The sequence below is a fragment of the Pseudorca crassidens genome, chromosome 9, assembly GCF_039906515.1.
Source record: "Pseudorca crassidens isolate mPseCra1 chromosome 9, mPseCra1.hap1, whole genome shotgun sequence".
NCBI classification, from domain to species: Eukaryota; Metazoa; Chordata; class Mammalia; order Artiodactyla; family Delphinidae; genus Pseudorca; species Pseudorca crassidens.
Window position 1 is genome coordinate 70,464,283 of NC_090304.1, and position 25,028 is coordinate 70,489,310.

General features: G+C 39.6%; 1 protein-coding gene across 3 annotated transcripts; it reads left to right on the forward strand.

Moving 5' to 3' along the window:
- The first annotated feature begins 2 nt into the window (after positions 1–2).
- Positions 3–23,863, forward strand: MED17 (mediator complex subunit 17). 3 transcript variants are annotated; one of them, XM_067750713.1, is made up of 13 exons: positions 3–443; positions 655–693; positions 3,063–3,229; positions 3,958–4,177; positions 6,001–6,137; positions 6,228–6,312; positions 6,658–6,810; positions 8,541–8,671; positions 9,462–9,646; positions 12,569–12,706; positions 15,902–16,019; positions 17,488–17,647; positions 19,015–23,863. In XM_067750713.1, the coding sequence occupies exons 1-13, from the start codon at positions 194–196 to the stop codon at positions 19,224–19,226; spliced, it is 1,995 nt and encodes a 664-aa protein (XP_067606814.1). In that variant the 5' UTR covers positions 3–193; the 3' UTR covers positions 19,227–23,863. The 3 variants fall into 3 exon arrangements, with proteins under 3 accessions (XP_067606814.1, XP_067606815.1, XP_067606816.1); XM_067750715.1 differs by lacking the exon at positions 3–443 and adding an exon at positions 507–570; XM_067750714.1 differs by lacking the exon at positions 655–693 and having other exon boundaries at positions 4–443.
- The last annotated feature ends 1,165 nt before the right edge of the window (positions 23,864–25,028 follow it).

The window sequence follows — 25,028 nt, forward strand, 5'->3', positions numbered from 1 at the left end:
GGGGCCTGCAGTGCATTCTGGGGAAGTCTCAGCGCTCTTGTCTTTGTTTCCGGCTCTAGAGCCGAGTTTGGTTTCACAAAAGCTCTTCCAAGGTGCGGTTCCCGGGTTCCCGGGTTCCCGGCTCCCCACAGAGGCGCACATACTTCCTCCCTCGGTTTTCGGCTGGCGCTGGGGTCCTGCCAACGCCGCCAGCATGTCTGGGGTGCGCGCTGTGCGGATCAGCATTGAGTCTGCCTGCGAGAAGCAGGTCCAGGAGGTGGGCCTGGATGGCACTGAGACGTACCTGCAGCCGCTGTCCATGTCCCAGAATCTGGCGCGTCTGGCCCAGCGGATCGACTTCAGCCAGGGTTCGGGCTCCGAGGAGGAGGAGGCGGCGGGGGCAGATGGCGACGCGCAGGACTGGGCGGGCGCCGGGTCCAGCGCGGATCAGGACGACGAGGAAGGTAAGGCCCGTGTCTTTTGCTCGAGTCTGCTGGCCGGGTCTGGGGGTCCCGGTACCCGCCCAGGTAATGTCACTCTGCCTCTCCTGCGCCAGGTGAGATGCTGTGCGTGGAAGTACTTCGAACGCAGGTACGCGAAACATTAATTGTGCTCTTCGTCACCTGGACAATTTAGGGCACTGCATGACTCTTAATACTCCTTATTCTTCTGCAGGTTTCCTTGAGTGGGAGCGCTTGAGGGACACTGTCACTGGTGAAGTGTTTACGTTTTTAATAGAGCGTCTGTAGTGTGGCACACCCTGGTTCAGAGCCCAGTAGTTCACATCTCGGCTGTGATACGTATTAGCTATGGGACCTTGGACTAGTTACTTTGTTTCCCTGTGCAAGGTGGATGATTATAGTAACACCTACTGAAAGGAGATTTGTATTGACTGGAGTATGTGATAAGATCTAAGAGGTAGGCAGAGGCCAAATCATGTAGAGCCAGTAGGCCAGGATAAGCATTTGCTTTTTATTAGAACGACAGCTGAAAGTTTGAAGGATTTTAAGTAGACAGATGATTTTGTTTACAAAAGATCACTCTGGATGCTATATAGTAAATGGATTATAAGGAAAATAAAACTAGTTAGGAGAGAATTATAGAAGTATGTGTGGTTTTTGTATTCTTATTGTCAAGAATAAAAAAACATTAACAGTTCTTGAATTAGTTATGTGAAGAAACCCTGTGTAAATGGGCATTTAAAGATGGCATTTCAAGCCAGTCGTGTTAGGACAATTAGGGATCCATTTGGGAATAAAAGGTAAATACTACCTCAGACCTCACACAGAAGTATTTCCGCAAGGATTGAAATGCAAGTGAAGAGAATAAAACAAAATATTGGAAAGAAGTTATAATCATATAACTTCGGGATTAGGAGAGATCTTCTTAAGCAAGATAGGAAACACAGACATTATAAAGGAAAAGATAGGTATAATAATAGGTATGTTAATTACATAAAATTTTTAAATAATAATGGAAAAATATGCCATAAACAAAGTAAAAAGATAAATGACAGACTGGGAAAAGTATATGCAACACATATGACACACAAGTGGTTGACACCCCTTATGTTCAAAGAGTCCCTTGAAACTGAAAAGAAAAAGGCAATTCATTGGAAAAATAGGCCAAAGATATAAACAGTTTGCTCACAGAGGAAAGACTTCAGATCTCACACTAGTAGGGAGAAGCAAATGAAAATATCATTAAGATACTATTTTCATGCATAAGATTAGTAGCAATTTAAAAAGATTGTTAATATCTCGTATTGGGAATGTGAATTTTTAGAGCCTTTTTTTTTTTTTTTGTGGTACGCGGGCCTCTCACTGTTGTGGCCTCTCCCGTTGCGGAGCACAGGCTCCGGACGCGCAGGCTCAGGGCCATGGCTCACGGGCCCAGCCGCTCCGCGGCATGTGGGATCTTCCCGGACCGGGGCACGAACCCGTGTCCCCTGCATCAGCAGGCGGACTCTCAACCACTGCGCCACCAGGGAAGCCCTTTAGAGCCTTTTTGGGTGACAGTTTGGCAGTTCAGTATGTATCAGAATCTTTAAATGTGCATCTCTTTTGTTTGTTTGCTTGTTTTTGTTTGTTTTTGGCCACGCCTCACGGCTTGTGGGATATCAGTTCCCTCACCAGGGATTGAACCCGGGCCATGGTAGTGAAAGCTGGAATCCGAACCATTAGGCCACCAGGGAACTGCCAGTGTGTATCTCTTTTGAACCACTAATATCATGGCTAATGATTTAACCTACAGAAAAAGTTGACGTATACACAGATGTGTGTTCAAGATGTTTACCACTGCTAGCGTTGTTGCAACCAATCTCCATGACAATTAAACAGAAATGAGTAAACTTACTGTACACCGATGTTCCAGAATATCATACAGTGTTAAAAGGATGAAGTAGATCTGGAAGTGTCTCTAGGACATATTAACTTGGTGGGGTGGCGGGGAGAAGCAAGCAACAGAAAAATGGGAGTATATGTATGTAAATGCATAGGAGAACATTTGGACGGGTACGCCCCAACTGTTAATGGTGACTGCCTGTCAGGAGGGGAGAGAATTAGGCGTGGGGAATAAAGGGAAACTTTCACTTTTTACTCTATAACTCTATTGTTTGAACTCTGTACAATGAGCCTGTATTCATGAAATTTAATTTTTAAAAGTGATTAAGAGGTTGGAAGATGTGTTACTAGTGTTTACTATCTGAATGCTGCCATTATAGGTCATTTTTATTTTTGTACTTTTCTGTGTATTGGAAACTCAACAATTACTTTTTCAGGTTTTGAAAGCTGGAAGAAAAAAAAAGTTATTAAGAAGGCTTGCATAACTCTTACAGGTTGAAAGCCTATCATGTTGTAATGTTAGAGTTAACTTAGGAAATTAGATATCATATTTGTTTTGACATTGTAGGAATACTAACTTAAATGTTAACCAAGATTCAAGAAAGGGTGGAGAGAATGAGATAAAATAGGGAACAATTTAAAATAGAATTCATTATTTCTTCTTTTAGTACTTTTAAACCTCTAAATGAGCCTTCTATAACTAATACCTGTGTATTTCTCTTTTTTTCTTTCTCTTTTTAGGGTTGGTGAAATTTCAGCCTTCCCTTTGGCCTTGGGATTCAGTGAGGAACAATTTGAGAAGTGCCCTGACAGAGATGTGTGTTCTCTATGATGTTCTCAGTATTGTTAGGGATAAAAAATTTATGACTCTTGATCCTGTCTCTCAGGATGCACTTCCTCCAAAACAGGTATTTGTGGGATTTGATTGAATAATGGTGCCATTTTCGTAAGTCCCAGGACCATCTTTTAGACTGTGTGCCCATTGTTTCCTTTTCCTTAAATGCAAAATTAAGTCCAGATGAAGATTTAAAGATTAACTCTCTTGAGTTCTCCAAAAACTCAAAATCCCGTACTGTAATATTATCAAAAAATTGTGACATTTTTATGAAACTTTATTATTTTGACTCATGCAGCAGCCAGAAAACTTCTATTAAACTTGGCTTTTTGGAAGTATGTCTCCATGAATTGGTAGTGATTGTGGATATATATAATACATAGATTTTGATTTCTCATCAGTTTTCCAGTTATAGACTTTGATCTGAAGTGTACTGAGTGCCTCGAAAGAGTGTACGTGTGGGTCGGAGGGAGAGTGGCATACATAGGAGAGGAATGGCAGTACGGAGAGTGGAACCTAACCTAGGCTGGGCCAGGTTGATGCAGTGTTAAGTTCTGATTTATAGTCCACTGTGGTGATTTGGTTTAACACAAATCTTTATTTGAGTTGACCAAAGAAATAGGTTGCGGTTATTTTAAAAAAAAAAAAAAAATTATTATATGTGCTTTTCGCCCTTCTCCGTGCTTTTCTTTAATTTTTAAATTTTCCCTTGAGTAGGTATTTTATTGTTGAGAAAAGTGTATCATTTTAAAATCATTTAAAAAATAATACAGAGCTACACTTTTGGATTGTTTTTGATAGAATCCTCAGACGTTGCAGTTGATATCTAAAAAGAAGTCACTTGCGGGAGCAGCACAAATCCTACTGAAGGGGGCAGAAAGACTGACTAAATCAGTCACTGAAAACCAAGAAAATAAGCTACAGAGAGACTTCAACTCTGAGCTTTTGAGACTGCGGCAACACTGGAAACTTAGAAAAGTTGGAGATAAAATTCTTGGAGATCTGAGCTACAGAAGTGCAGGTATAGATTGTTGTTTAAAATATAGTTTTTCAAAAACTATAAATGGTAGGTTGTAATGTTACCTTTTTGGATGGGAAGCGGGGCCGCACCGCATGGCTTGTGGGATCTTAGTTCCCGGATCAGGGACTGAACCTGGGCCCTTGGCAGTGAAAGTGCCGAGTCCTAACCACTGGACTGCCAGGGAACTCCCACATATTCTTCTGTAATAATATTATTTCTCAGTTACATGTTACGTTTTGAAGTTTTAATTTCTGTGCCCATAAGCCTGAAAAAGCTAAAATTACCCTTATCACAACCTATGTAAATATATGTATAAATAGTTTATATTCAATTTGGAAACACTTTAGATACATTTAATTGAAAGTTTAGAGATAGGGTTTATGTGCTCATATACCCTGAACCATAATTGACATTTAAGTCAGAAATAAGGAGGTAGGGTTAGAGTTCTCAATCACAGGCTTACCAGTAACCCTCAAAAACTGGGCATAAATGGAGAAAAGAAACTTCTGTATTCTTCCTTATTCTGTTTTTCTCCCTAAAGTCTGCTAAGCTGTTTTCATATCCTGGGTGAGGAGAAACACTGGTGAAAACACTTCGCCTTCCTTTTTCTATTCAGCCAGGGTTGCAACACTAACTTAAGGAATATACTTTGTTGAAGTATATCAGAGTTTAATCTTGAATATCTTTTGGTATACATTCTTTGTTGTTGAGCTATGATATATAATAGCAGGTTTTTCGAGGTAATTATGGTACTGTCTTTAAGCTGCTGAAGTATATTCAGAGGATACAGGAAAAGTTTATGAGTCACAGTTCAATGGGGTAAAAACTTTGAATGTCAAGGGATAAAAAAGCAAGGAGCCCTGGCTGTGATCACTGGGATAACAATAGTAGAGTGATATTTTAAAAGGATTCATTTGTCAGAGCAAGCCATCATTATCCCAAAATTAAAGGAAGGTAAATTGAGGTAGTTAAGTACTGGAGGACCTACATGCCTTAACGTTGATGTGAATTGGGAAATTTTGAATTCTGAAGGTAAAGTTCTATCACAAAGATGAATTCGAGATGACAAAGACATTTTTACGTTAGGTAGTCTGTAGAAGCAGTGCTATCTGGCTTTGAACACTGTAAGCTCTTCCCAACAAATAATTATGTGCAAGAACTTTACCTAATTTCTCTCTATGGGATAGTCACCTGTGTTATAAAAGGATTTGATTACATTCTGGTTTTAACTGCAAGAAAATCTTGAACATCTTCCCCTGTTACAAAACAGCAGTTACATTTATCTACCCACTCCTCTGGTAATTCAGCAGCCCAAAACAACTATCCCAAACTTATGCCCTACATAAAAAGATATCACATGAAAGTCTAGGAATTGGTTGAAAAAACGGTGGTATACACACTTTCCTTTTGTCCTTCTCTTACTGAATTCAGAACCCTTTAATTGCAACCGTATTACAGAGACTGAGCTCCAGAAGTTTTTAATCTCCAAAGTTTAAATTTATGGAAGTATCTTCTAGAATTATATTCATTTTGTCAAAACTCCATTTGAATAAAACAGTTTGGATGGCCTGTAGAGTTCATATTATTATGATACCATTAGACTAAGGCATGTTATTTTTTTTAAGGTAAATAACTCTTTTCTCCTGCTTCCTTACTTCCTTTTGTTTACCACGCCTCTCCCTTCCCCCAAAACACACGTTTTTCATAGGAACTTAATTTATGCTTCAGTGATGTGTATGTGAAATATTATTATACACTTAATAATTTGTGTTAAATTAACATGTTAACTGGTTTTCATTTTGCTATTTTTAATACGCCTTTAGGATCTCTGTTTCCCCATCATGGTACATTTGAAGTAATAAAGAATACAGATATTGATCTGGACAAGAAAATACCTGAAGATTACTGTCCCCTTGATGTCCAGATTCCTAGTGATTTAGAGGGGTCTGCATATATCAAGGTATTTGTCAAAGTATTTTTCAAGTAATTTCTTACTAATAGCCCAGAAGCTGATGTGCTAACATTTTTTCATGTTATTATCATCACATAGGTTTCAATTCAAAAACAGGCTCCGGACATAGGTGATCTTGGCACAGTTAACCTCTTCAAACGACCTTTGCCTAAATCCAAACCAGGTATAGTTATGTTCTATCCTCTAACTTCTGGTCTTATCTAAGCTTATATTTACAAATGAACTGAAGATAAACATAGATAGGAAAAATAGGTACTTAGGAATAAGAGCAATTGGAAATGTAAGTATTTATAATTTGTTAATTAACCATTAGTGAATAGCTGTGTGATCTTTTTTTAAAGATTGAACTTATTTACCAGTTTTCTCTGTGTAAAAGAAGTAAAATGTTTTATATGCCGTAACGCACTGTTTTCTAAACTTTTGTCATATGTACCCAAATCATCATTTAAGCTAGTTAATACCTAATATAATTAGTTAATTAATATATACGTATGTCCCTGTCTTTCAGGTTCCCCACATTGGCAGACGAAATTAGAAGCAGCACAAAATGTTCTCTTATGTAAAGAAATTTTTGCACAGCTCTCTCGGGAAGCTGTTCAAATTAAATCACAGATCCCTCACATTGTGGTGAAAAACCAGATTATCTCTCAGCCCTTTCCAAGTAAGTGCAGCCTACCCTTTTGAGATTTATAATTAGGACTTTGTGGTTTGGGGAACAGGACAGAGTGGGTAGCTATTTGGGTGTGCTGAAGGAACAGTTAGAGCAAAGAGGTAGTGTGAGGTCCGTAATAACAGCCAATGAAGTATGCAACACAGTCTGCACTGCTGACTCTGTTCTGGGTCCTCAGTAGTGTCACTCCTGGGCTTTAAACAATATAAGTTAAAGTTTGTCCTAGCAAGGCTGTTATTGAGTAACAATTGCTTTGAGGTGTCTGTGCCAGCACCATTTGTGGAAGATTTCTCAGGGATCCTGTCTTATTGTCTAAATGAGCTGTCAATTAGAAAATGCTTAGTTTAAAAAAAATTTTTTTATTTTAATTATTTATTTTTTAAAATATTTTATTTATTTTTTTATTTGGTTATTTGCGCTGGGTCTTAGTTGCAGCAGGCGGGCTCCTCAGTTGTGGCTTATTTGTGGCATGCGAACTCTTAGTTGCGGAATGCATGTGGGATCTAGTTCCCTGACCAGGGATCGAACTCAGGCCCCTGGCATTGGGACCGTGGAGTCTTTGCCACCAGGGAAGTCCCTAGTTTTTATTTTTTTATTGAGGTATAGTTAATGTATAATATTATATAAGTTTCAGGTGTACAACGTAGTGAGTCACAATTTTTAAAGGTTATATTCCATTGATAGTTGTTATAAAATATTGGCTATATTCCCTGTGTTGTACAATATACCCTTGTAACTTATTTATTTTATACATAGTGGTTTGTACCTCTTAATCCCCTGTCCCTACATTGCCCCTCCTGCCTCCTTCTCCCCACTAGTAACCACTAGGTTCTTTCTATCTGTGTGTCTGTTTATTTTTTGTTATATTCACTAGTTTGTTTTATTTTTTAGATTCCATATATAAGTGATACACAGTGCTTGTCTTTCTGTGACTAATTTCACTTAACATAATACTCTCAAACTCCACCCATGTTGCAGAGGACAAAATTTCATTCTTTTTTTTTGTGGCTAAGTAGTATTCCATTGTATATACACCACATTTTCTTTATCCATTCATCTGTTGATGGACACTTACTTTGCTTCCATATCTTGGCAATGGTAAATAATGCTGCTATGAACATTGGGGTGCATGTATGTTTTCCAATTAGTGTTTCTGTTTAGAAAATGCATAATTAAATATCCATAATATTCCTAAATTTGTAGAGATTGAATTTAAAATATTATTCAAAAGCAGTTAGACTTACCTAGAGATCAATTTGTAATTAGCTGCACTTGTTTTTTACATAAATTCTGAGTATCTTCTTAGATCTTGTCAAGGGAATAGGTATTAGGAGTGAAAAATTTCATCCTGATTCTCATGGGAACAGGGAACGATATGTCTTCTAGTCAGTAAGACCAGATGTTAACTCTGTGTTTCATTTCGTTTTTAATTTAACATCTAGAAGAAATAAATTAACATATAGTTTCCGTTCACCTGTCTTTAGCCACAGCTCAAAGTCAGCAGCCACATTGTAGGTGAACAGAATTTGAATTGTTAAAATATATGGTAGTTTATTATATTCATGAGTAGTCATTTTGGTGTAAAAATGTTGATCACGAAAGCGTCCTTTTAAAGTTCAGAATGTATCTTTTGAGAATGGGCTGTGATTATACTTTATGAAAACAGTTTGTGCCTTTCCATATTATAGGTTATTTATATTTGTCCTTATTTTTATAAATAGGCTTGCAGTTATCTATTTCTCTGTGCCATTCTTCAAATGATAAGAAATCCCAAAAATCTGCTACTGAGAAGCAAAGTCCAGAGGACCATCTTTATGTCCTAGAGCATAATTTGCATCTACTGATTAGAGAGGTAATGAAGTAAATGTTTTTCCTTGCATTGTGGTAAGAGTATCCACAGCAGTGAATGTACACACACTCCCCTCTGCTGAGTCCTCATTATTCATATAGCGATGACATTCAGTAGCTGTGCTGTGAAAGATCCTTGCTATGGGCTCAGGGAATACAGAGATAATCAGAATACAGTCTCTATCTCCAAGCATAGCTTCTAGTGGCAGAAGTACACCACAGGTTTTATAGAGAGGTGTAAGAAATGCATGCTAGAGGGTATTCTGATTGGGTAATCAGGGAAAATATCTTGCCAGAGCCCGTGAAAAGGATTACTTGAGTTATTTCAGGATGTATTCTACTTACACATCATCTAGAACTATGTTTCCAGAGTGCTGGTTCACAGTTTAGGATAATTTCAAAAGACTCCCCTGAAAATCTTTTAACAGAAATACATATTCCAGCCTTCTCTGCCTCACCCCAAAATCTGGTTCAGTCGTTTGTGGTGGTGCAAGAATCAGTATTTTTCTATGTTCCTCAGATGGTTCTGTTGTAGCCAGGTTTGGGAACCTCTAATCTAGGGTATGGTGGAATAATTATCTATTGATTTCAGCTTGAGAGGGACCCTTCTCTTTACAAACTCACATTAAATGTGGCCTAGTAGATGTTAACATTTATCTGTGTGCCAAGACTGCCTTTATGTGTGGTTCAGATCCATTGCTTTCATGTTTCCAAAATGTGAGCCATGTTTTGATCGAACATTGTGTAGTTAATATGTGGGTATTGGCTGTTTAAAACGGCTGTTCTTGTTACAGTTTCATAAACAGACCTTGAGTTCCATCATGATGCCGCATCCAGCAAGTGCACCTTTCGGCCACAAGAGAATGAGACTTTCGGGTCCTCAAGCTTTTGATAAAAATGAAATTAATTCAATACAGTCAAGTGAAGGGCTCCTGGAAAAAATAATTAAACAAGCAAAGCATATATTTCTGAGGAGTAGGTAAGGACAGAGTTACTATTTTTCTTTGAAATTGCAGTCCTTTTTCCTTTGTTAGTTATCTTTATTAGTTACATTATTTTTGGCATGCTTTAATTTTTTTTCCGGGGAGATGGAAGTGGCTATGGTAGAAGAGTTTATGGTCGTAGATGGTCCTGTCAAGTTTGGGGAAGACTTAGTTAGCGCCATTGCCCATGTAACTTAATATATTGTTTCTAACACTGGCACTAATGTTTCCAAAGGTGACTGACTAGGGGACCTGCCGTGGGACACCAAACTTTCTTCAGTAACCCGTCCATGGGATGCTCTTCCTGAACTGATTTAAACCTTTTTTGAAGCTTTCCCTATTTTTTGGTTGTCACACATTTCAGGACTTCGGACGGCACTTTCCTATATGTTGACTTATTTAATCCTTAGCTCTAGGGCAGATCATGTTAACCCATTTCTACTGATGAGAAGATTGGGGTTCAGAGAAGTTGTGCAACATGCTGAAGGTTACACAGCTAAAAGGTTAGCAAAATCAGGATTTATGCCCACGTTTATGTAACCCCAAAGCTCATTTTCTTTCTTCCATACACATCATTTACAAAAAAAACTTGCATGATTGGACCTAAATGAATGTCTCACTTCCAAATGCTAAAGGGTGCTCTTCTATTTTATTATTGGGCGCTTAGTGAAGAGGTCTGTTTTTACTTCATTCACGATTGCACCTTGGTGGTACTCAACAGGTGTGGGCACACTGTTTTTGTGAATGACATTTGATTTTTGATTTTTGTTTTTTTCCTGTTAATACAGTCATGGTTTTATTAGCATATTAGTCTTTGGTCTCAGAATGGAAACTTAGTAAAATGAATTAGGAAGACATGTTAGAGACAACAGCATGATACAGTGAAAGGAGTAAGGAGTTTAGGGTAAAAGATGCATTTAAGCCAGGGCTCAATGACTTGCTAAGTAACTTTGGGCAAGTTAGTTAATATCTGTGGCCCTCTATTTCTCTGGCAACTGGGGGTATACGAGTCTGGTCTTAGGATCAAATTGAACAGTATATACAGAAGTTCCTTATAAGCAGTAAGAATATTATATGTTAGATTATTGTTGTTACTTTCCATTATAAAAGCTATTATTTTGAGTATATTGTTAATCTTGCAAATTTCTGATTAACCATAAAGTTAAATATTCCCTGAAATAAATGAAGGGCATGGAAAAAGTTATCTTTAGAACGCTTATAAATTTCGGAATAGTAGTTGTAATCTTGGAAGCAACAAAGTTTTAAAAATATTCCCTTTTCTCCTCTTATATATAGAAATAATGTTCCAAATGTATCAACCCATCTGTATAATTCCATACAATTAACATGTTCATATATTTTTACATACATTTGAGCCTTGAGCAACACAAGGGTTAGGGGTGCCACCCTCTCTATACAGTTGAACTTACAGTCGGCCACCAAATAGGCAGTTCCTCCTTCTCCCAGGTTTTGCATTCGTGGATTCAGCCAACCAAAGATTGTGCATATTGTAGTAATTATTTAGTGAAAAAAATTCTCTTATAAGTGGACAGGTGCATTTCAAACCCATTGTTCATGGGTCAACAGTATATGTGTCAGGGCATGTGTATCTTTTTTATTTTTTAATAAATCTGGTATCATAAAGTTTTATACCCTGCCTTCAGAGATATTTTAATAGCTGTGTAATAGCCCATTGTGTGACTAATCCATGATTTCGTTTAACAATTCTCAATTGCTAGATACTTTTTTATTCCCAGTTTGTTGATAGATATAAGACTGAGATCAAAACTCTCACATACATATTTATCTGCTGTAAAAATTTTTGAAGCACTGCCAGGGAAACAAATCACAGAAAAAGAAGGTAAAGTTAAAAATGGATTGAAAGAAACCAGTACTAGAGCAGAAGCAGGATAAAAGAGCAAAGCCCAAGCCTGTTGGTGTAAAAACCCCTTGTCCTCAGGGGCTGTTCTCATTTCTTCCATTTCCTTCTGGCTTTTCCTTCTCTTTCCAGTGAAGTGCTAGAATCACATTTTAGAAACTGAGGATCTCAGTAATTTGGTTAACTTACATATTTGATGCTTTGGTTCTAGGCAGTGGCTTTTCATTAGTGTGTATAAAATATAAAGGAAAGATTATTGGCTCTGGAGTTAGACTTTCAGGTTTTGTGCCCCAAACAGTTACAAACTTTGGGCAAGTTACTAAACATTGCTAAACTGCTTTTGTTCCTTCTGAAAAATGGAGGTAATGATACTAGTGTCTACTATTGTTAGTAAGGTTAAAATAATTCATGAAAGCACTTATTATAGCAGTTGGTACATAATTATCGCTGTATGGATCTTATTTTTCATTTATATTTACCATATTTATCTTTTATCACTTGAAGGGTCTTATTTTTCATTTATGCTTACCATATTTATCTTTCCTGGAGTATAGGTTTTAATTGTGCAATAAGTCTCTCTAGGTTCTCTTGAAAATGATTATAATTCCATGACAGTAATGGAATTATAATTCCAGGTGCGGGTATGTCCCAAGTCACTTGTTACCAGGAATCAAGTACTGATATTGATTGTGAGTAATTATGAGTAAATTATGAGTAATTTATATTCTTTACAGAGCTGAGGTTAGTACCCTGGAAGTATACTTCTCACTTGTGTTCTGGTAAGATTTTCTGAGTGGCAGAAAACAAATGGAGTTAAAAGGAAATCAACGTGGCGTGAGAATGTGCCGTGATGTGAAACTGAGAACCAGCACATCAGAGCTACATCTGACCTTTCTTTCAAATCTTTGCTTTTCAAATGATGGTATTTTCAAAAAGTAGTCATCTGTTTTTCAAATAATCGTAAAACTGATAAGTGATTTATCATCTTATTATTTTATATGGTAACTTTATAAAAATTTTAACTTATTTTCTTTAAAAGAACTGCTGCAACCATTGACAGCTTAGCAAGTCGCATTGAAGATCCTCAGATACAGGCTCACTGGTCAAATATTAATGATGTTTATGAATCTAGTGTGAAAGTCTTAATCACATCACAAGGCTATGAACAAATATGCAAGTAAGTATCAAAAAGAAGTTGTTTAATATGTTAAGTTGCTTTTTATGTATTGATGTTTGCTGAGTGATTATATCAAGATTTTGGTTTTTATTTGCCAGGGTGGCATAACATGCAAGTAAATTATGTCAGCTGTAGAGTGTTTTTAAGAATGAAAGGTAAGGACTTCGCTAGCAGTCCAGTGGTTAGAGTCCGCGCTTCCATTGCAGGGGGCGTTGATTCTATCCCTGGTTGGGGAACTAAGATCTCACATGCCGCGTGGTGCGGCCAAAATACACAGGAAAAAAACAAATAAACCAAAAAAAAAAAAGATGTAAGAATGTCTAAAATAGTCTCTGTTAGGTAAATGTCACATATTTGAGCTGTGGTAAGGAAGGAACCCCAGCTTTGAGCGGAAAGCTGCCACGCTTCCTCAGACTCCGATCCGCTTCAGTTCTTGCCTAGAGGCTGTGGCTAGTCTGGGGTATTTGAGGTGAGGAGGGCCGTTTATATTAGAGCCTATCCTTTCCATAGTGTGCCTAAAACAACCCCTGTGTCTTAATCCAGTTCATGATTATGCCCTTAATGACTTTTGTCCCCAGCATTCCTGGAGGAGCAGTCTACTTGATTTATATTCATAAATCACAAGTTAATATACAGATAGTAGATTGGTGGTTGCAGTGGTGGGGAGTTGGTGAAGGTGGTCAAAAGGTACAAAATTCCAGTTATAAGATAAATTAAGTTCTGGGGAAGTAATGTACAGCATGGAACCTATAGTTAGTAATACTCTATTATATATTTGAAAGTTGATAAGAGAGTAATCTTAAAAGTTATAATCACAAGAAAAAGAAAATTAACAACTATGTGAGGTGATGGATGCTAAAAAAACTTATGGTGGTGATCATTTTGCCATATATACAAATATCAAACCAGTATGTTGTACACCTTAAACGAATACAATGACATTGTCAATTATATCAGTAAAACTGTGGGCAGTAAAACTGTTAATATAATTAGCTGGTGGCCATGAAAGACATTTTGGGCTTCCATTTCAGCCTCTTTGAAAATTAACAACTAGAAAGATGGAGCTGAGTCCCCTCCTCCAGGTCAGTCTGAGAGAGTGAGTATGTTTATCAGGGTCTGTATGTTTTATATTTCAAGCTTTAGTTGCTTTATTTCAGGCAGACGTAACTAGCCACAGTGGTCTCTCAGTGAGCAAAACACAACTGGAAACGAAATCACCACCCTCAGGAGTCGGGGAATATAATAATATATACTATAATAATGTATAGTATAATAACACTATATTTTAATAGGGATGTTTTAATTCTCTTTTTTTATAAAAATGAAAGATAGTAGACGAACATGATTTAAAGATCAAATAGAGAAGGGAAAAGAGTATACAATGCAAAGGAAATCAGTCTTGAAACTTCTTGGAAAAGGTTGGTGGAGTGGATCATGGCTTTCTTCCCCCTCTACCTAAAGAAATAATGAAATAATTGGGGTGCCTTGGGGGTGTGGTGGGAGAGGAAGTGTTGAATATATGAAACAAAGTTAGTGTACGTTTTTAACTGTTAAGGCTAGGTGACGGGGTCATCGGCTTTCATTATACTATACTTTTGTGTGTGTTTAAAATTTTCCATAATAAAAACTTAGTGAGCACAAAGGAGAGGAAAAGAAAAAATTGATCAGCATTGAATTATTTACATCTAGAACTAAGACCAAACAACTATGGGATTATGGTTATAGAATCCAGTGTAAACGTTCTAAACTTCTGTGAAGAAAGGTTTGTGATAATGTAGCCTTGATAGAATCAGGACAGGAGAGGAAGTAGAAGGAAGTGTAGAATGCCCTTTTCCCCATCTTCTATAGCTGGTGGGGTCATCTTATGCTATTTAAAATTGAAAGTAATTCTCTTTCTTAAAGCTCCCCAACTTTCTATTGTTGACCATTTTAGTTGGATGCCAGCAAAATAATTTGTACATATGTAAGCATATCTATAGGATAAACTCCTCCAAGTGTAACTGCTGTGTCAAAAGATAAGGACATTTAAAATTTTGATTAATGTTACCAATTTGCTTTTCAAAGTGGTTACAAATCCCTCTTCCTCTTTTTGTTTAAAAAAGGAGAATTTTAAAATTTCGTTAGATTTATAAGTCTTTTCCTTTAAGCCTTCTGAATTTTTGTGTTTTTTCTTGGAAAGAAATATGTAAACTTCATCAAGATTACAGTTTTATATAGGTAGTTGCCAAAATGCTTTATTCTTAAATATTTGCTGTAAAACAAAGTTAGAAAAAAAGAGGTACTGTCAAATGTGGAAAGAAATAATGCTATTTTTTTCCACATTTGTTCATCTAGGTTATTTGATTTGGAGAGTTTTGTGTTTCATGTACGTGTCATATGCTAAAAATTTATAAATTAGCTTGGAAGAGTTTTGTGATCTGCGTATATATTCATTGGCTATTTTACGAGTTTCTTTGTTTGACCTTAGCTTAGTTTATAGAGCGTACGTATTTTGACTTGTTTGCTGATTACTTCAGGAGAGAGTGACGTTAACAAACCCTATTTTCCTTTCTGTATGAGAATTCGACCTTTGGTTAACTCTCGCTCTAGTCTCCTAGTAACTTGATAGGGAAAGATGCCATGTGTGTTACTAGGCAACACTGCTTATGGCAGAAATGATCCCAAATTGGTAAAATGGTTCTGGACTGGGAGAAATTATAAATCCCTGATGGGGACAGCTTTGGATTTCCCAGGATGGCGTGACTTCTAACAGTGGGCAGTGTCTCTGGTGGGCACCCTGGAAACCATGCCTGTGGAGCTGTTAAGGGTGCGTGGCTCCTGTGAGGAACCAGGTTGTTGCGTCAGGGCAGGTCCCACGTATTCTCAACGTGGATCTCATTTCATTGCAGCAATGGTGTATTGCTGCAGTGTTGACAGCTGGAAGGCCTGCCGTAGAAGAGGAGCAAGGGCTGTTGGCCTGCTGGCACGCTGTGCTTCCCCCACCGTATCCTTCTGAGTAGACTGCTGCTTCGTGGCCTACAGTAGTTTAGAGAGAGTCTGATGGTTTCCATTGAACCTAAGAAAACTCTCCCCCGTGGGTGTTGGTGTAGGTTATCAAAACTGTCTGTTATATTCTTTTTCTTTGACGTTAAGGTTTTTGGCATTGTGTAAGGTAATTTGCAACATTTCTGATGTTTAGTATATGTGTCTCTAAAGGTCCATTCAGCTGCAGTTGAATATTGGAGTTGAGCAGATCCGAGTCGTACACAGAGATGGAAGAGTCATCACTCTGTCTCATCAGGAGCAGGAGCTGCAGGACTTCCTTCTGTCTCAGGTAACAGTTACAGCTACAGATCTTGAGCCCCTTCCACTCATAACTAGTGAACGAACACAGTGGGGAAGAAGTACAGTTATTTTTAAAAAGCCATTTTTTCCTGCCACCTAATGTCTAGTGCACATTTTACAACCTACGGGCTAATTGAAAGTGTTGACAAACTATCCTAGATTTGTTTCTACTCTTAGTTTGTATTTAAGATGCAGGACCAGTTCTGAGACTATCAGACTTTTTTCATTTCTCATGTTAGCCAAGATATACCACCCCTCCAGGACCACGTGAAAGTTTAGAATTACTAACCCAAGAAAACCAGAGAAAGGGAGATCAGATACGAAGCTATAGTGTCCATTCTCCATAATGATAAGTGGAATGTTTTCCTCTTGAGCCCTAAGCAAGTGTTCCTCTTATTAAGGGACGGTATAGAGAGTGCCGTCACAAACCTTCTTTGTGACACTGGACAATTTTCTGGACCTTTCTTTCTTCGTCTGTAAAGTAAGAACAGTATTTTTCCTACTTCTTCATGGAGTTGTGATGACCCATTGAAATATGAGTTATGGGAGAAAGGGTAGGTTTTGAAATGCTAATGAATCTTTCACATAAAACACATATTTATGTTTCACATAAAATTTTTTGAAAATACTGACACACTTCATCCTAGAAGCAATAATCTTTTATACTGATTGCTTACGTGGTACCAAGGGAAAAAAATGCATTCGTGAGGTATGGCAGCTCTCGGTTGATTGCACCTAAAATGGCTTTGGTCGGCTTACGCATACAAGCAGAAACATATTGAAAGCCTACTGAATAGCTTCCAGAACTGATGAGAAGTCTAGAGAATAAGACTTGCAAATGGATCAGGATCAAAGGAAGCTAGATAGAACCACAGCCAGGGCAGTGCCACTACTGATGCCATCCCAGCACTACTGCCTTCATCGCTGGGACAGAATGCACTCTTGAATTGCCCCGTGTACCAGTCAGGGTCTTAACCGGAAATAAGTGGCACATTCAGGATAATTTCAAGAGTGTCTGTTTGCTAAGGACCTAGTTATAAAAGCTGGTAGTGTAGCCATATGGATCAGCCTCCCAGGACAGAGCAGGGTGGAGAGTGGTCTTGAGGGGGTTAATGGAAGATACTCAGCTGCACACCCTGCTACTACTTAATTGTTGCTTCATAATCAGTGATCCAGGTGGGAGGTTCCAGTTGGCCAAGTTCAGGTTGTATGCCTGTCTTCCAGCTGCCAGTGGACAGGAAAGCGGGTATTAGGCTGTTTTAGCTTCTGCAGTAGAAGGTGGGGTGCTGTTCGCTTCCCTCAGGGGTCACACAGGAGGATTCCTCAAACATAAGACAGGGTTCCTGTGCTAGGCACTGAAAACCCCAACAGAAGGTTATTTTACAGTCACGATGTCAAGTCACTGCAAAGTAAATACCCACGCTGATTGTCAATGAAGTTTCCTTTTTCATTCACAGATGTCACAGCATCAGGTGCATGCAGTTCAGCAGCTAGCCAAGGTTATGGGCTGGCAGGTCCTGAGCTTCAGTAATCACGTGGGCCTTGGGCCCATAGAGAGCATTGGCAATGCCTCTGCCATCACAGTGGCCTCCCCGAATGGTGACTATGCTATTTCAGGTACTTTCTGCTTCTCTGAATGTGAAGAGACCTTTGGGAGTTTGGCCTTAACATTTAGCTTTAACAGTTACTCTACTTAATAGTAATTTATCTCTGCAGTAGGTGAGTTCATGCAGTAATTATACTGAGCATTTATCTCATCATAGCTGTTATTCAGAGCAACCGATTATTACTTCTCTTTTCTAGTAGTTATAAAAAATGTCTTGCTTGGCAACACATTTTCCTAAGAGATTACCTGAAAAATGCCAAAACTTTTAATGGATAAATGCTTTTTAAAAATACACTGCTGGGGGGCTTCCCTGGTGGCACAGTGGTTGAGAGTCCGCCTGCCGATGCAGGGGACATGGGTTCATGCCCCGGTCTGGGAAGATCCCACATGGCCGCTGAGCCTGCGTGTCTAGAGCCTGTGCTCCGAAACGGGAGAGGCCATAACAGTGAGAGGCCCACATACCGCAAAAAAAAAAAAAAAAAACACTGCTGGGGAGTTCCCTGGTGGTCCAGTGGTTAGGACTCGGTGCTTTCACTCCATGGTTTCACTGCCATGGACCCAGGTTCAATCCGTGGTCAGGGAACTAAGATCCCACAAGCCACATGGCCAAAAATAGATAGATAGATACATAGATAAAATATCTATACTGCTGCAAATATGCAAGAATAATATTTGATCCTAAAGATGGTCAAGGGATGGAACAGAGAGGTGTTTTATGAAACACCTACTATGAGTGGGGCACTTTGATAGGCATGTATACATACTGTCTAGTTGAAAATTATATATGGTTTTAGTGTGATCTTTTCTAATACCTGCTCTAAATATTTGAAAGAATGGATAATCAGAAATTCTTCCCCACAGGATCAGAGCTTGTGAATCTGCAGGCTTGATCATTGCTAGGCCCTTACTGATAATTTCTTTTCTTCTTTCCTGGGTTATAAAGCCTCATTAAAACCTAAAGTTTATATTTGGAATAATCTTTCCTCCATCCTTTCCAGTTCTGATTTTGAACATTTGAGTTTATCACATAGTAGGTATATATTAACCAAGTCATTGAATGATTGGGTTGTCAAGTATTTTAGAAAAAAATAATGATGTTCTGAAAATGTATATAGGACATTTGACTTTCCTAAACCAGCATTCATCTTGCCACATTTTTATAGTGCAAATGGTAATTCATGAGTATTTATACCAGCCTAGTATCTATAAATTAGTAAATTTTCTTTCAGCATATTGAACCTGAAAAGCACTTTTACATGAGCACTTTCAAGTTGATAGACAAACAAGGTTTTTATACTCATGGAAAATGAAGTTGTGTGATCTTTGTTGTCTCTAGCTTGGAAAATGAGTATATTGAATTTTTGGTTTTGTTCCACAGTTCGTAATGGCCCTGAAAGTGGCAGCAAGATTATGGTTCAGTTTCCCCGTAACCAGTGTAAAGACCTTCCAAAAAGTGATGTTTTACAAGATAGCAAATGGAATCATCTTCGTGGACCGTTCAAAGAAGTTCAGTGGAATAAAATGGAAGGCCGGAACTTTGTTTACAAAATGGAGCTGCTTATGTCTGCACTTAGCCCTTGTCTACTATGATTTTCTTCCAGACCAGTTTCCAGATATTTTTTTCCAGAGAAGTTTCCAGAAACTTTGAGAAATGTTTGCAGATCAACTATAAGCACAAGGAAGAAGAATCTTCCAAAGGAGTATTGTTTTTAAAAAGTCATAATTAGCAAAAGTTTACCTAGCATTTTGAAAACTTTCACTTTATAAGTGACAAGTGCTTTGAAATGCAAAAGTTTATTTACAGTTATAGGGTATACAAGTATGGATAGATGTAAATACTTTTTTTTTTTAATGCAGTTAACTTGAACTGTTACTAACTTATGGATTTGAATTTGCTTTTTAAAATATTCCTTTGGGGCTTCCCTGGTGGCGCAGTGGTTGAGAGTCCGCCTGCCAATGCAGGGGACGCGGGTTCGTGCCCCGGTCTGGGAAGATCCCACATGCCGTGGAGCAGCTGGGCCTGTGAGCCATGGCCGCTGAGCCTGCGCGTTTGGAGCCTGTGCTCCATAATGGGAGAGGCCACAACAGTGAGAGGACCGCGTACCGCAAAAAAAAAAAAAAAAAAAAAATATTCCTTTGATGTTGACATCAAATAAAGCATATGGTTAAATTCCAGACACTCTGAACTCAACCTCAGTGAATTGTGTCTTTAATTGACTTGTTTCATTCCACTATTTATTGCTTAAGAGTATTTAAACACTCTTAAGACCCAGCTTTCATACAGGAATTCCCTCCAGTTGAGAGAAGCAGATCCTTTCCCTGAAGTGCAACAGAGTACTCTCCAGCCAAAGGAGCCTGTTCTCCACTCCCTACCAGAGCTATTAAAGCGAGCTCTTGTATTAGTGGATAAAGTACCTCTTCCTCTGATTGTCTTTGTTATGCATGCCTGGGTCTACTACTTTGAGAAATTCCTTGGAGAGTTCCAGCTGAAGGCCTGGAAGGCAGACTGTATCTTTAGTGTTTCCTCAGGTCCCTCCTTGGTCTGTTTTCCCACTTGAAAGACCTCATTTGCCTTGCCCCACTAGGCACCTGCTCCTGCCTGGCCCTGCCCCTGGCAGCCCTCAGCTTCAGCCAGCAACCCTGGATTGCTTCTTCCGACTAAAGATTTGTCCTGTCTTACTCCATTAGCTCTCTGCATTTTCCCAGGGAAAATACAAATGGAGTAATGGAATACATTTTGCAAAGAATAAATAACATGAACTTCTTGGAAATAGTGCCCCAGTCCTAAAATATGTCTGAGGAACTTCACTTAATAATGTTCCCAGTGAATTTGAGGTTCTTGCTTTGTCGAGAAAGAATTTGGAGACAAAGTGATAGGTAAGAAGTGGATTTATGTAGATAGAAATACACTCAAACATGTGGACCATCTCAGAAGGCGAGAGAGTGCCCTGAAATATGGCATGGTTAATTTTTTTTTTTTTCCCTTTTGCGGTACGCGGGCCTGTCCTCTTGCGGAGCACAGGCTCCGGACGCGCAGGCCCAGCGGCCATGGCTCACGGGCCCAGCCGCTCTGCGGCATGTGGGATCCTCCCGGACCAGGGCACGAACCCGTGTCCGCTGCATCGGCAGGCGGACTCTCAACCACTGCACCACCAGGGAAGCCCGGCATGGTTCATTTTTATGGGCTGGGTAATTTCATAGGCTAATGAGTGGGAGGATTATTCCAGTTTTTTGGGGGGAGGGGTGGAGATTTCCAGGAAGTGGGCCATCACCCACTTTTTGACCTTTTATGCTTAGCCTCAGAACTGTCATGGTGCTGGTAGGTGTGTCATTTAGCATGCTAATATATTACAGTGAGTGTATAATGAGTGTCAAGGCCCACTGGAAGTCGAATCTTCTGCCATCTTGGATCTAGTGAGTTCTAACCAGTTTTTGTCATGTCCTATGGCCGTGTCATTCTTTTAAAGGTTGTGCCATTTCTCCTTCCCTCCTGTTTCGTTCCCCCCTCAGAGATTTTACTCCCATATTCTTATGGGAAGCAGAGGGGTGATGGTCTGTCTTCTACAACTGCTTCAGGGCTGAGTAGGGGCGTCGACCCTGCCTGTCAGGGAGTAAATAATCTCTAGATGCCTGATCTAGGGGCCACAAGGGCAGGACAGCTTGTTTTAAGTCCGTATGGGCCGTCATCTTGATGTGGAACTGTTGTAACTGTTTCCTTAGCCTTCCTATGAATCTTCTTGATGATGAAGCACATTTTGTAACAGTGTCAGAGTACAAAAATATCTATAAATGACAGAAGACTTAAAAGGCTTGATTAAACCTCTGATTACATTTAATTTAACATACAAAATAATCCTAGTTAAATACTTCTCTTTGAGATACCTCAGGGGCCCTCTAAAATATCCCAAAGTTATCTGGAAATCAAAAGAACTTTAATTAAAATTTGGTATTTGGGAAGTTTGTCAAAAAGATTTAAAACACTTGGTCAAATAAGATCATAGTTGTGAGACAATAGTTACTTAGCCAAAGTGACAATAAAACATTTCAAGCACAAATACAGAACAGATCACTTAAAAGGTAAAGAACTTAAAACCTGTTACCAAAGACAGTCTTGTCCTTTTAAGAGAGAGAAAGGCCAAATTCAAGTGTTGCACCAGCTTACTTTTAAAATTCATTTACTCAATTAAATTTATTCTAAACTTAGTCAATCCTGACCATGCAGAAAACCCTTTTCTCAGGGTCCACTTTCCACAAACCTTTTATCACCTATATCCATCACTTAATTTTTTTCCATCCAGAAACAACCAGAAGACAGACTTTCTTTTCCCTTAATTAAATGCAATTCCATTCCTCACTCTTTACTGAAAACACACAACAATCTACTTAAATGTTTTTTTCACATCGAGTTACTTTTCTTGTTGACAAATCCGTAACGGAATAAGGTCTTATTTGACCTCTAGTAAACCTGGGTACAACAGAAGTACTATACTTAACATTGATGACTCTAAAGACATGTCTATATTAATCAGACCAACCAGCTTAAGCCACCTTTAATACCAGATATCAGTCTAGTATTGAATATTTCCCAGAAGACGTGAGCCTGAAATTCATTCTGGCCAGTTTTATATTTCTGAGTATTTATATAAGCTATAAGGACTTAATTTCCTTTAAGCCAATGAAATAGAGCTCTTTTATGAATTAATTTTGGTAATAGCATACATCTACAACACACATAGATACATACGAACACACAAACACAGACACCTCATAGTTCCCATTTCAAAATTTCAGCCCCCGAGTCAGGTACAGTAATATAAAACCCATCATTTACAAGGAGTTGGATTCAAATTGGGCTTCTGGCAGATGGAACAAATCCAGGTCACCTGTCTAGATGGCTAAACCTTTTTTACTAATATTTACAGAAAAGACACTTAGGATTTCTATTGATCCTTGACAAGTCAAGTTCAAAATTACTTTACCTTCTTTCAAAATTTGCATTTTAAAAAGATGGCAGAGATAAGGGTTCCTGAGAAGACCTTTACCCTCTTTCAAAACTTGCATTTTAAAAAGGTGGCAGAGATAAGGATTCCTGAGAAGACCAGGTAGGATTGGAGTAGTACAGGGAGATTGGCATGGCACCAAAAGCCCATAATTAATGAATTTTGAGATTAGGGGGGTTGGAGGCCTCTTTGAGCCTCTGGTTTTATGGGGTATTGGCGCCCGGAAGGGAAGTAATTAGTTTCCTGTAAGGTGATTTTTATAGGAGTGACAAATTTGTTTTCCCTGGGATTCCCTGATCCCAGACCTGTGGATCTGTAAGTTTTTCAATTTCTGGGGGGGGCATATTTTGGGTTGGACTGTCCATGTCTCGTATAATACATAGTCCAGCTGAAAACACTCCTTGGCTTTGGTCTTCAGGGAGAGTAAGAGTTGCCCCCAAGACTGAGAAAATCCCTTCCCAATAATGGGCTGGGGCATTCAGGCATGACAAGGAGCTTGTGAGTTTTAAGACTCTTTCCCCAGGTACAAGTTAGAGGGGTGGTGGAATGTTTTAATTTTGGCTTTCCTTCAACCCCAACAATAGAGCAGGGGCAAGGGGCAAGGGGCCCAGCACGAGAAGTCAGGACAGAATTAAGTGGCTCCTGTGTGCACTAGAAATTGGACAAGCTTACCTGCCACATCAGTGGTCACCCACAGTTCCTCCCATGTATGATGACTGTCTTCTCAGGAGCCTTGGGAGGTCCCAGGTCCTGTCAATCAACCACTGCCATGACTGGCATGGGGGAATACCCTCACTCCCTTTGGAGCTGGGGGCAGTCCTTCTTCCAGTGGCCCATCTTCTTGCAGAGTGGGCATGGCGTTTTGGGTGTAGGCTGGGACCTGTTTCCTGAGCATTCCTTGCTCCAGTGTTCAGGACTCCCACAGCTGAAACTGTCTCCTTTCCCTGGTGGAGGTCTTCTAGGGGTACTTTTAGGGTGACCAGGAAGGAGGTGGCTTAGGTCTCGTCATGACAGCTGCCAAAAGCCTGGCTTGCTGTTGTTCCTTCCTTAAATCATGCTGTTCCTTCTTTTCCTCCTCAGCTTGATCTCTATTGTTAAAAACACTGAAGGCTGTGTCAATAAGAAGGTTGAGAGGGGTTTAGGGCCCCATGGCAAGCTTTTGAAGCTTCCGACAGGGTTGATTGGCTAATGAAGTGTGTTGCAAATACAATGTGTCCCTTGGAAATATTTGGGTCTATATTCGTATATTTTCTGAGGGCATCTACCAATCGGGGCTGAAATAGGGCTGGATTTTCATCTTGGCCTTGGGTGATCTCTTTAACCTTAACATAGTTAACAGGTTTAATTACGCATCATTTCATCCCTTCAATGAGGTGAAGGACCATGTGATCCCTACTAGTGATACCAGGCTGGCCTGGTTGATAGTCCCAGCTGGGATCCATTAGAGGCACTGCTGTCAGGCCCAAAGGATATCGATGTGGTTGGGCAACATGTAATTCATCAGCATATGTTTGAACCTGTGCCCAAATACGGGCCTTTTGTTCACTAGTGCAGCAGTGGGAAAGGACAATATTTTCATCCTTCCAGGCAAGGTCAAAGGAGAGAGTCAGTGCCTGGAATTCTTCGGTGAACTGGCCAGGGTCCTTCAAGAATCTGCCTAAGCAGGTGTGGCATTGGTTAAGGTCAGACAAGGAAAACGGGGTGTGGATTCTGGTAATTCCCTGAGGCCCACCTACTACTTCCTGAAGGGGGCAAACAGGCTCTGGCTGCATTTCTGGTACGGAAGGGTGAAGAGGCTTATAGGGCGGGGGAGAGGCTGAAGATGGTGGAAGAGTGTTGGGGCTCGGGTCTTCTGCCTGGGGCTCCTGTTCGTCCAGGTGTGCCACTACAGAGGGCTTTTGTGTAGCCTAAATGGGTCCCAGCTGGCCAGGTTCCCTAACCCAGGACTTGCGAAGCTCCGGGTTTTCTCTCAGGGCCATAAGAGCCTGTACGTAAGGAACTTCTGTCCCATTTCCCCTGCCTTTTGCAGAAGATGTCTAACTGTAGGACTGGTACTATAGTTGAGGCTTTCATTTGCTGGCCAGGCCTCATCGGCCTCAGGTTTATACTGGGACCAGGCTTCATTACAAAAGAAAATGAGCTTTTTCGTTTCAAAGAATCTAGAGAAAACTTGTCCCAGTGACTCAGATTGCAACCAAGGGGTGAGTCCTTGGGGATGGAGGAGGTGTTTCCCATGGTTCCTTCATGGGGAGGATGCTCCTGTACCAGACAGGAGCACTAGGGTTGGGAGGTCCCATGGGGGCTCTCTAAGACAGGACCGGTTCCAGGCATTCCCATCCACCTAGTCCTGTTGACTTTATCCACAATGGGGGTTAGCTACGCCCCCATGTGG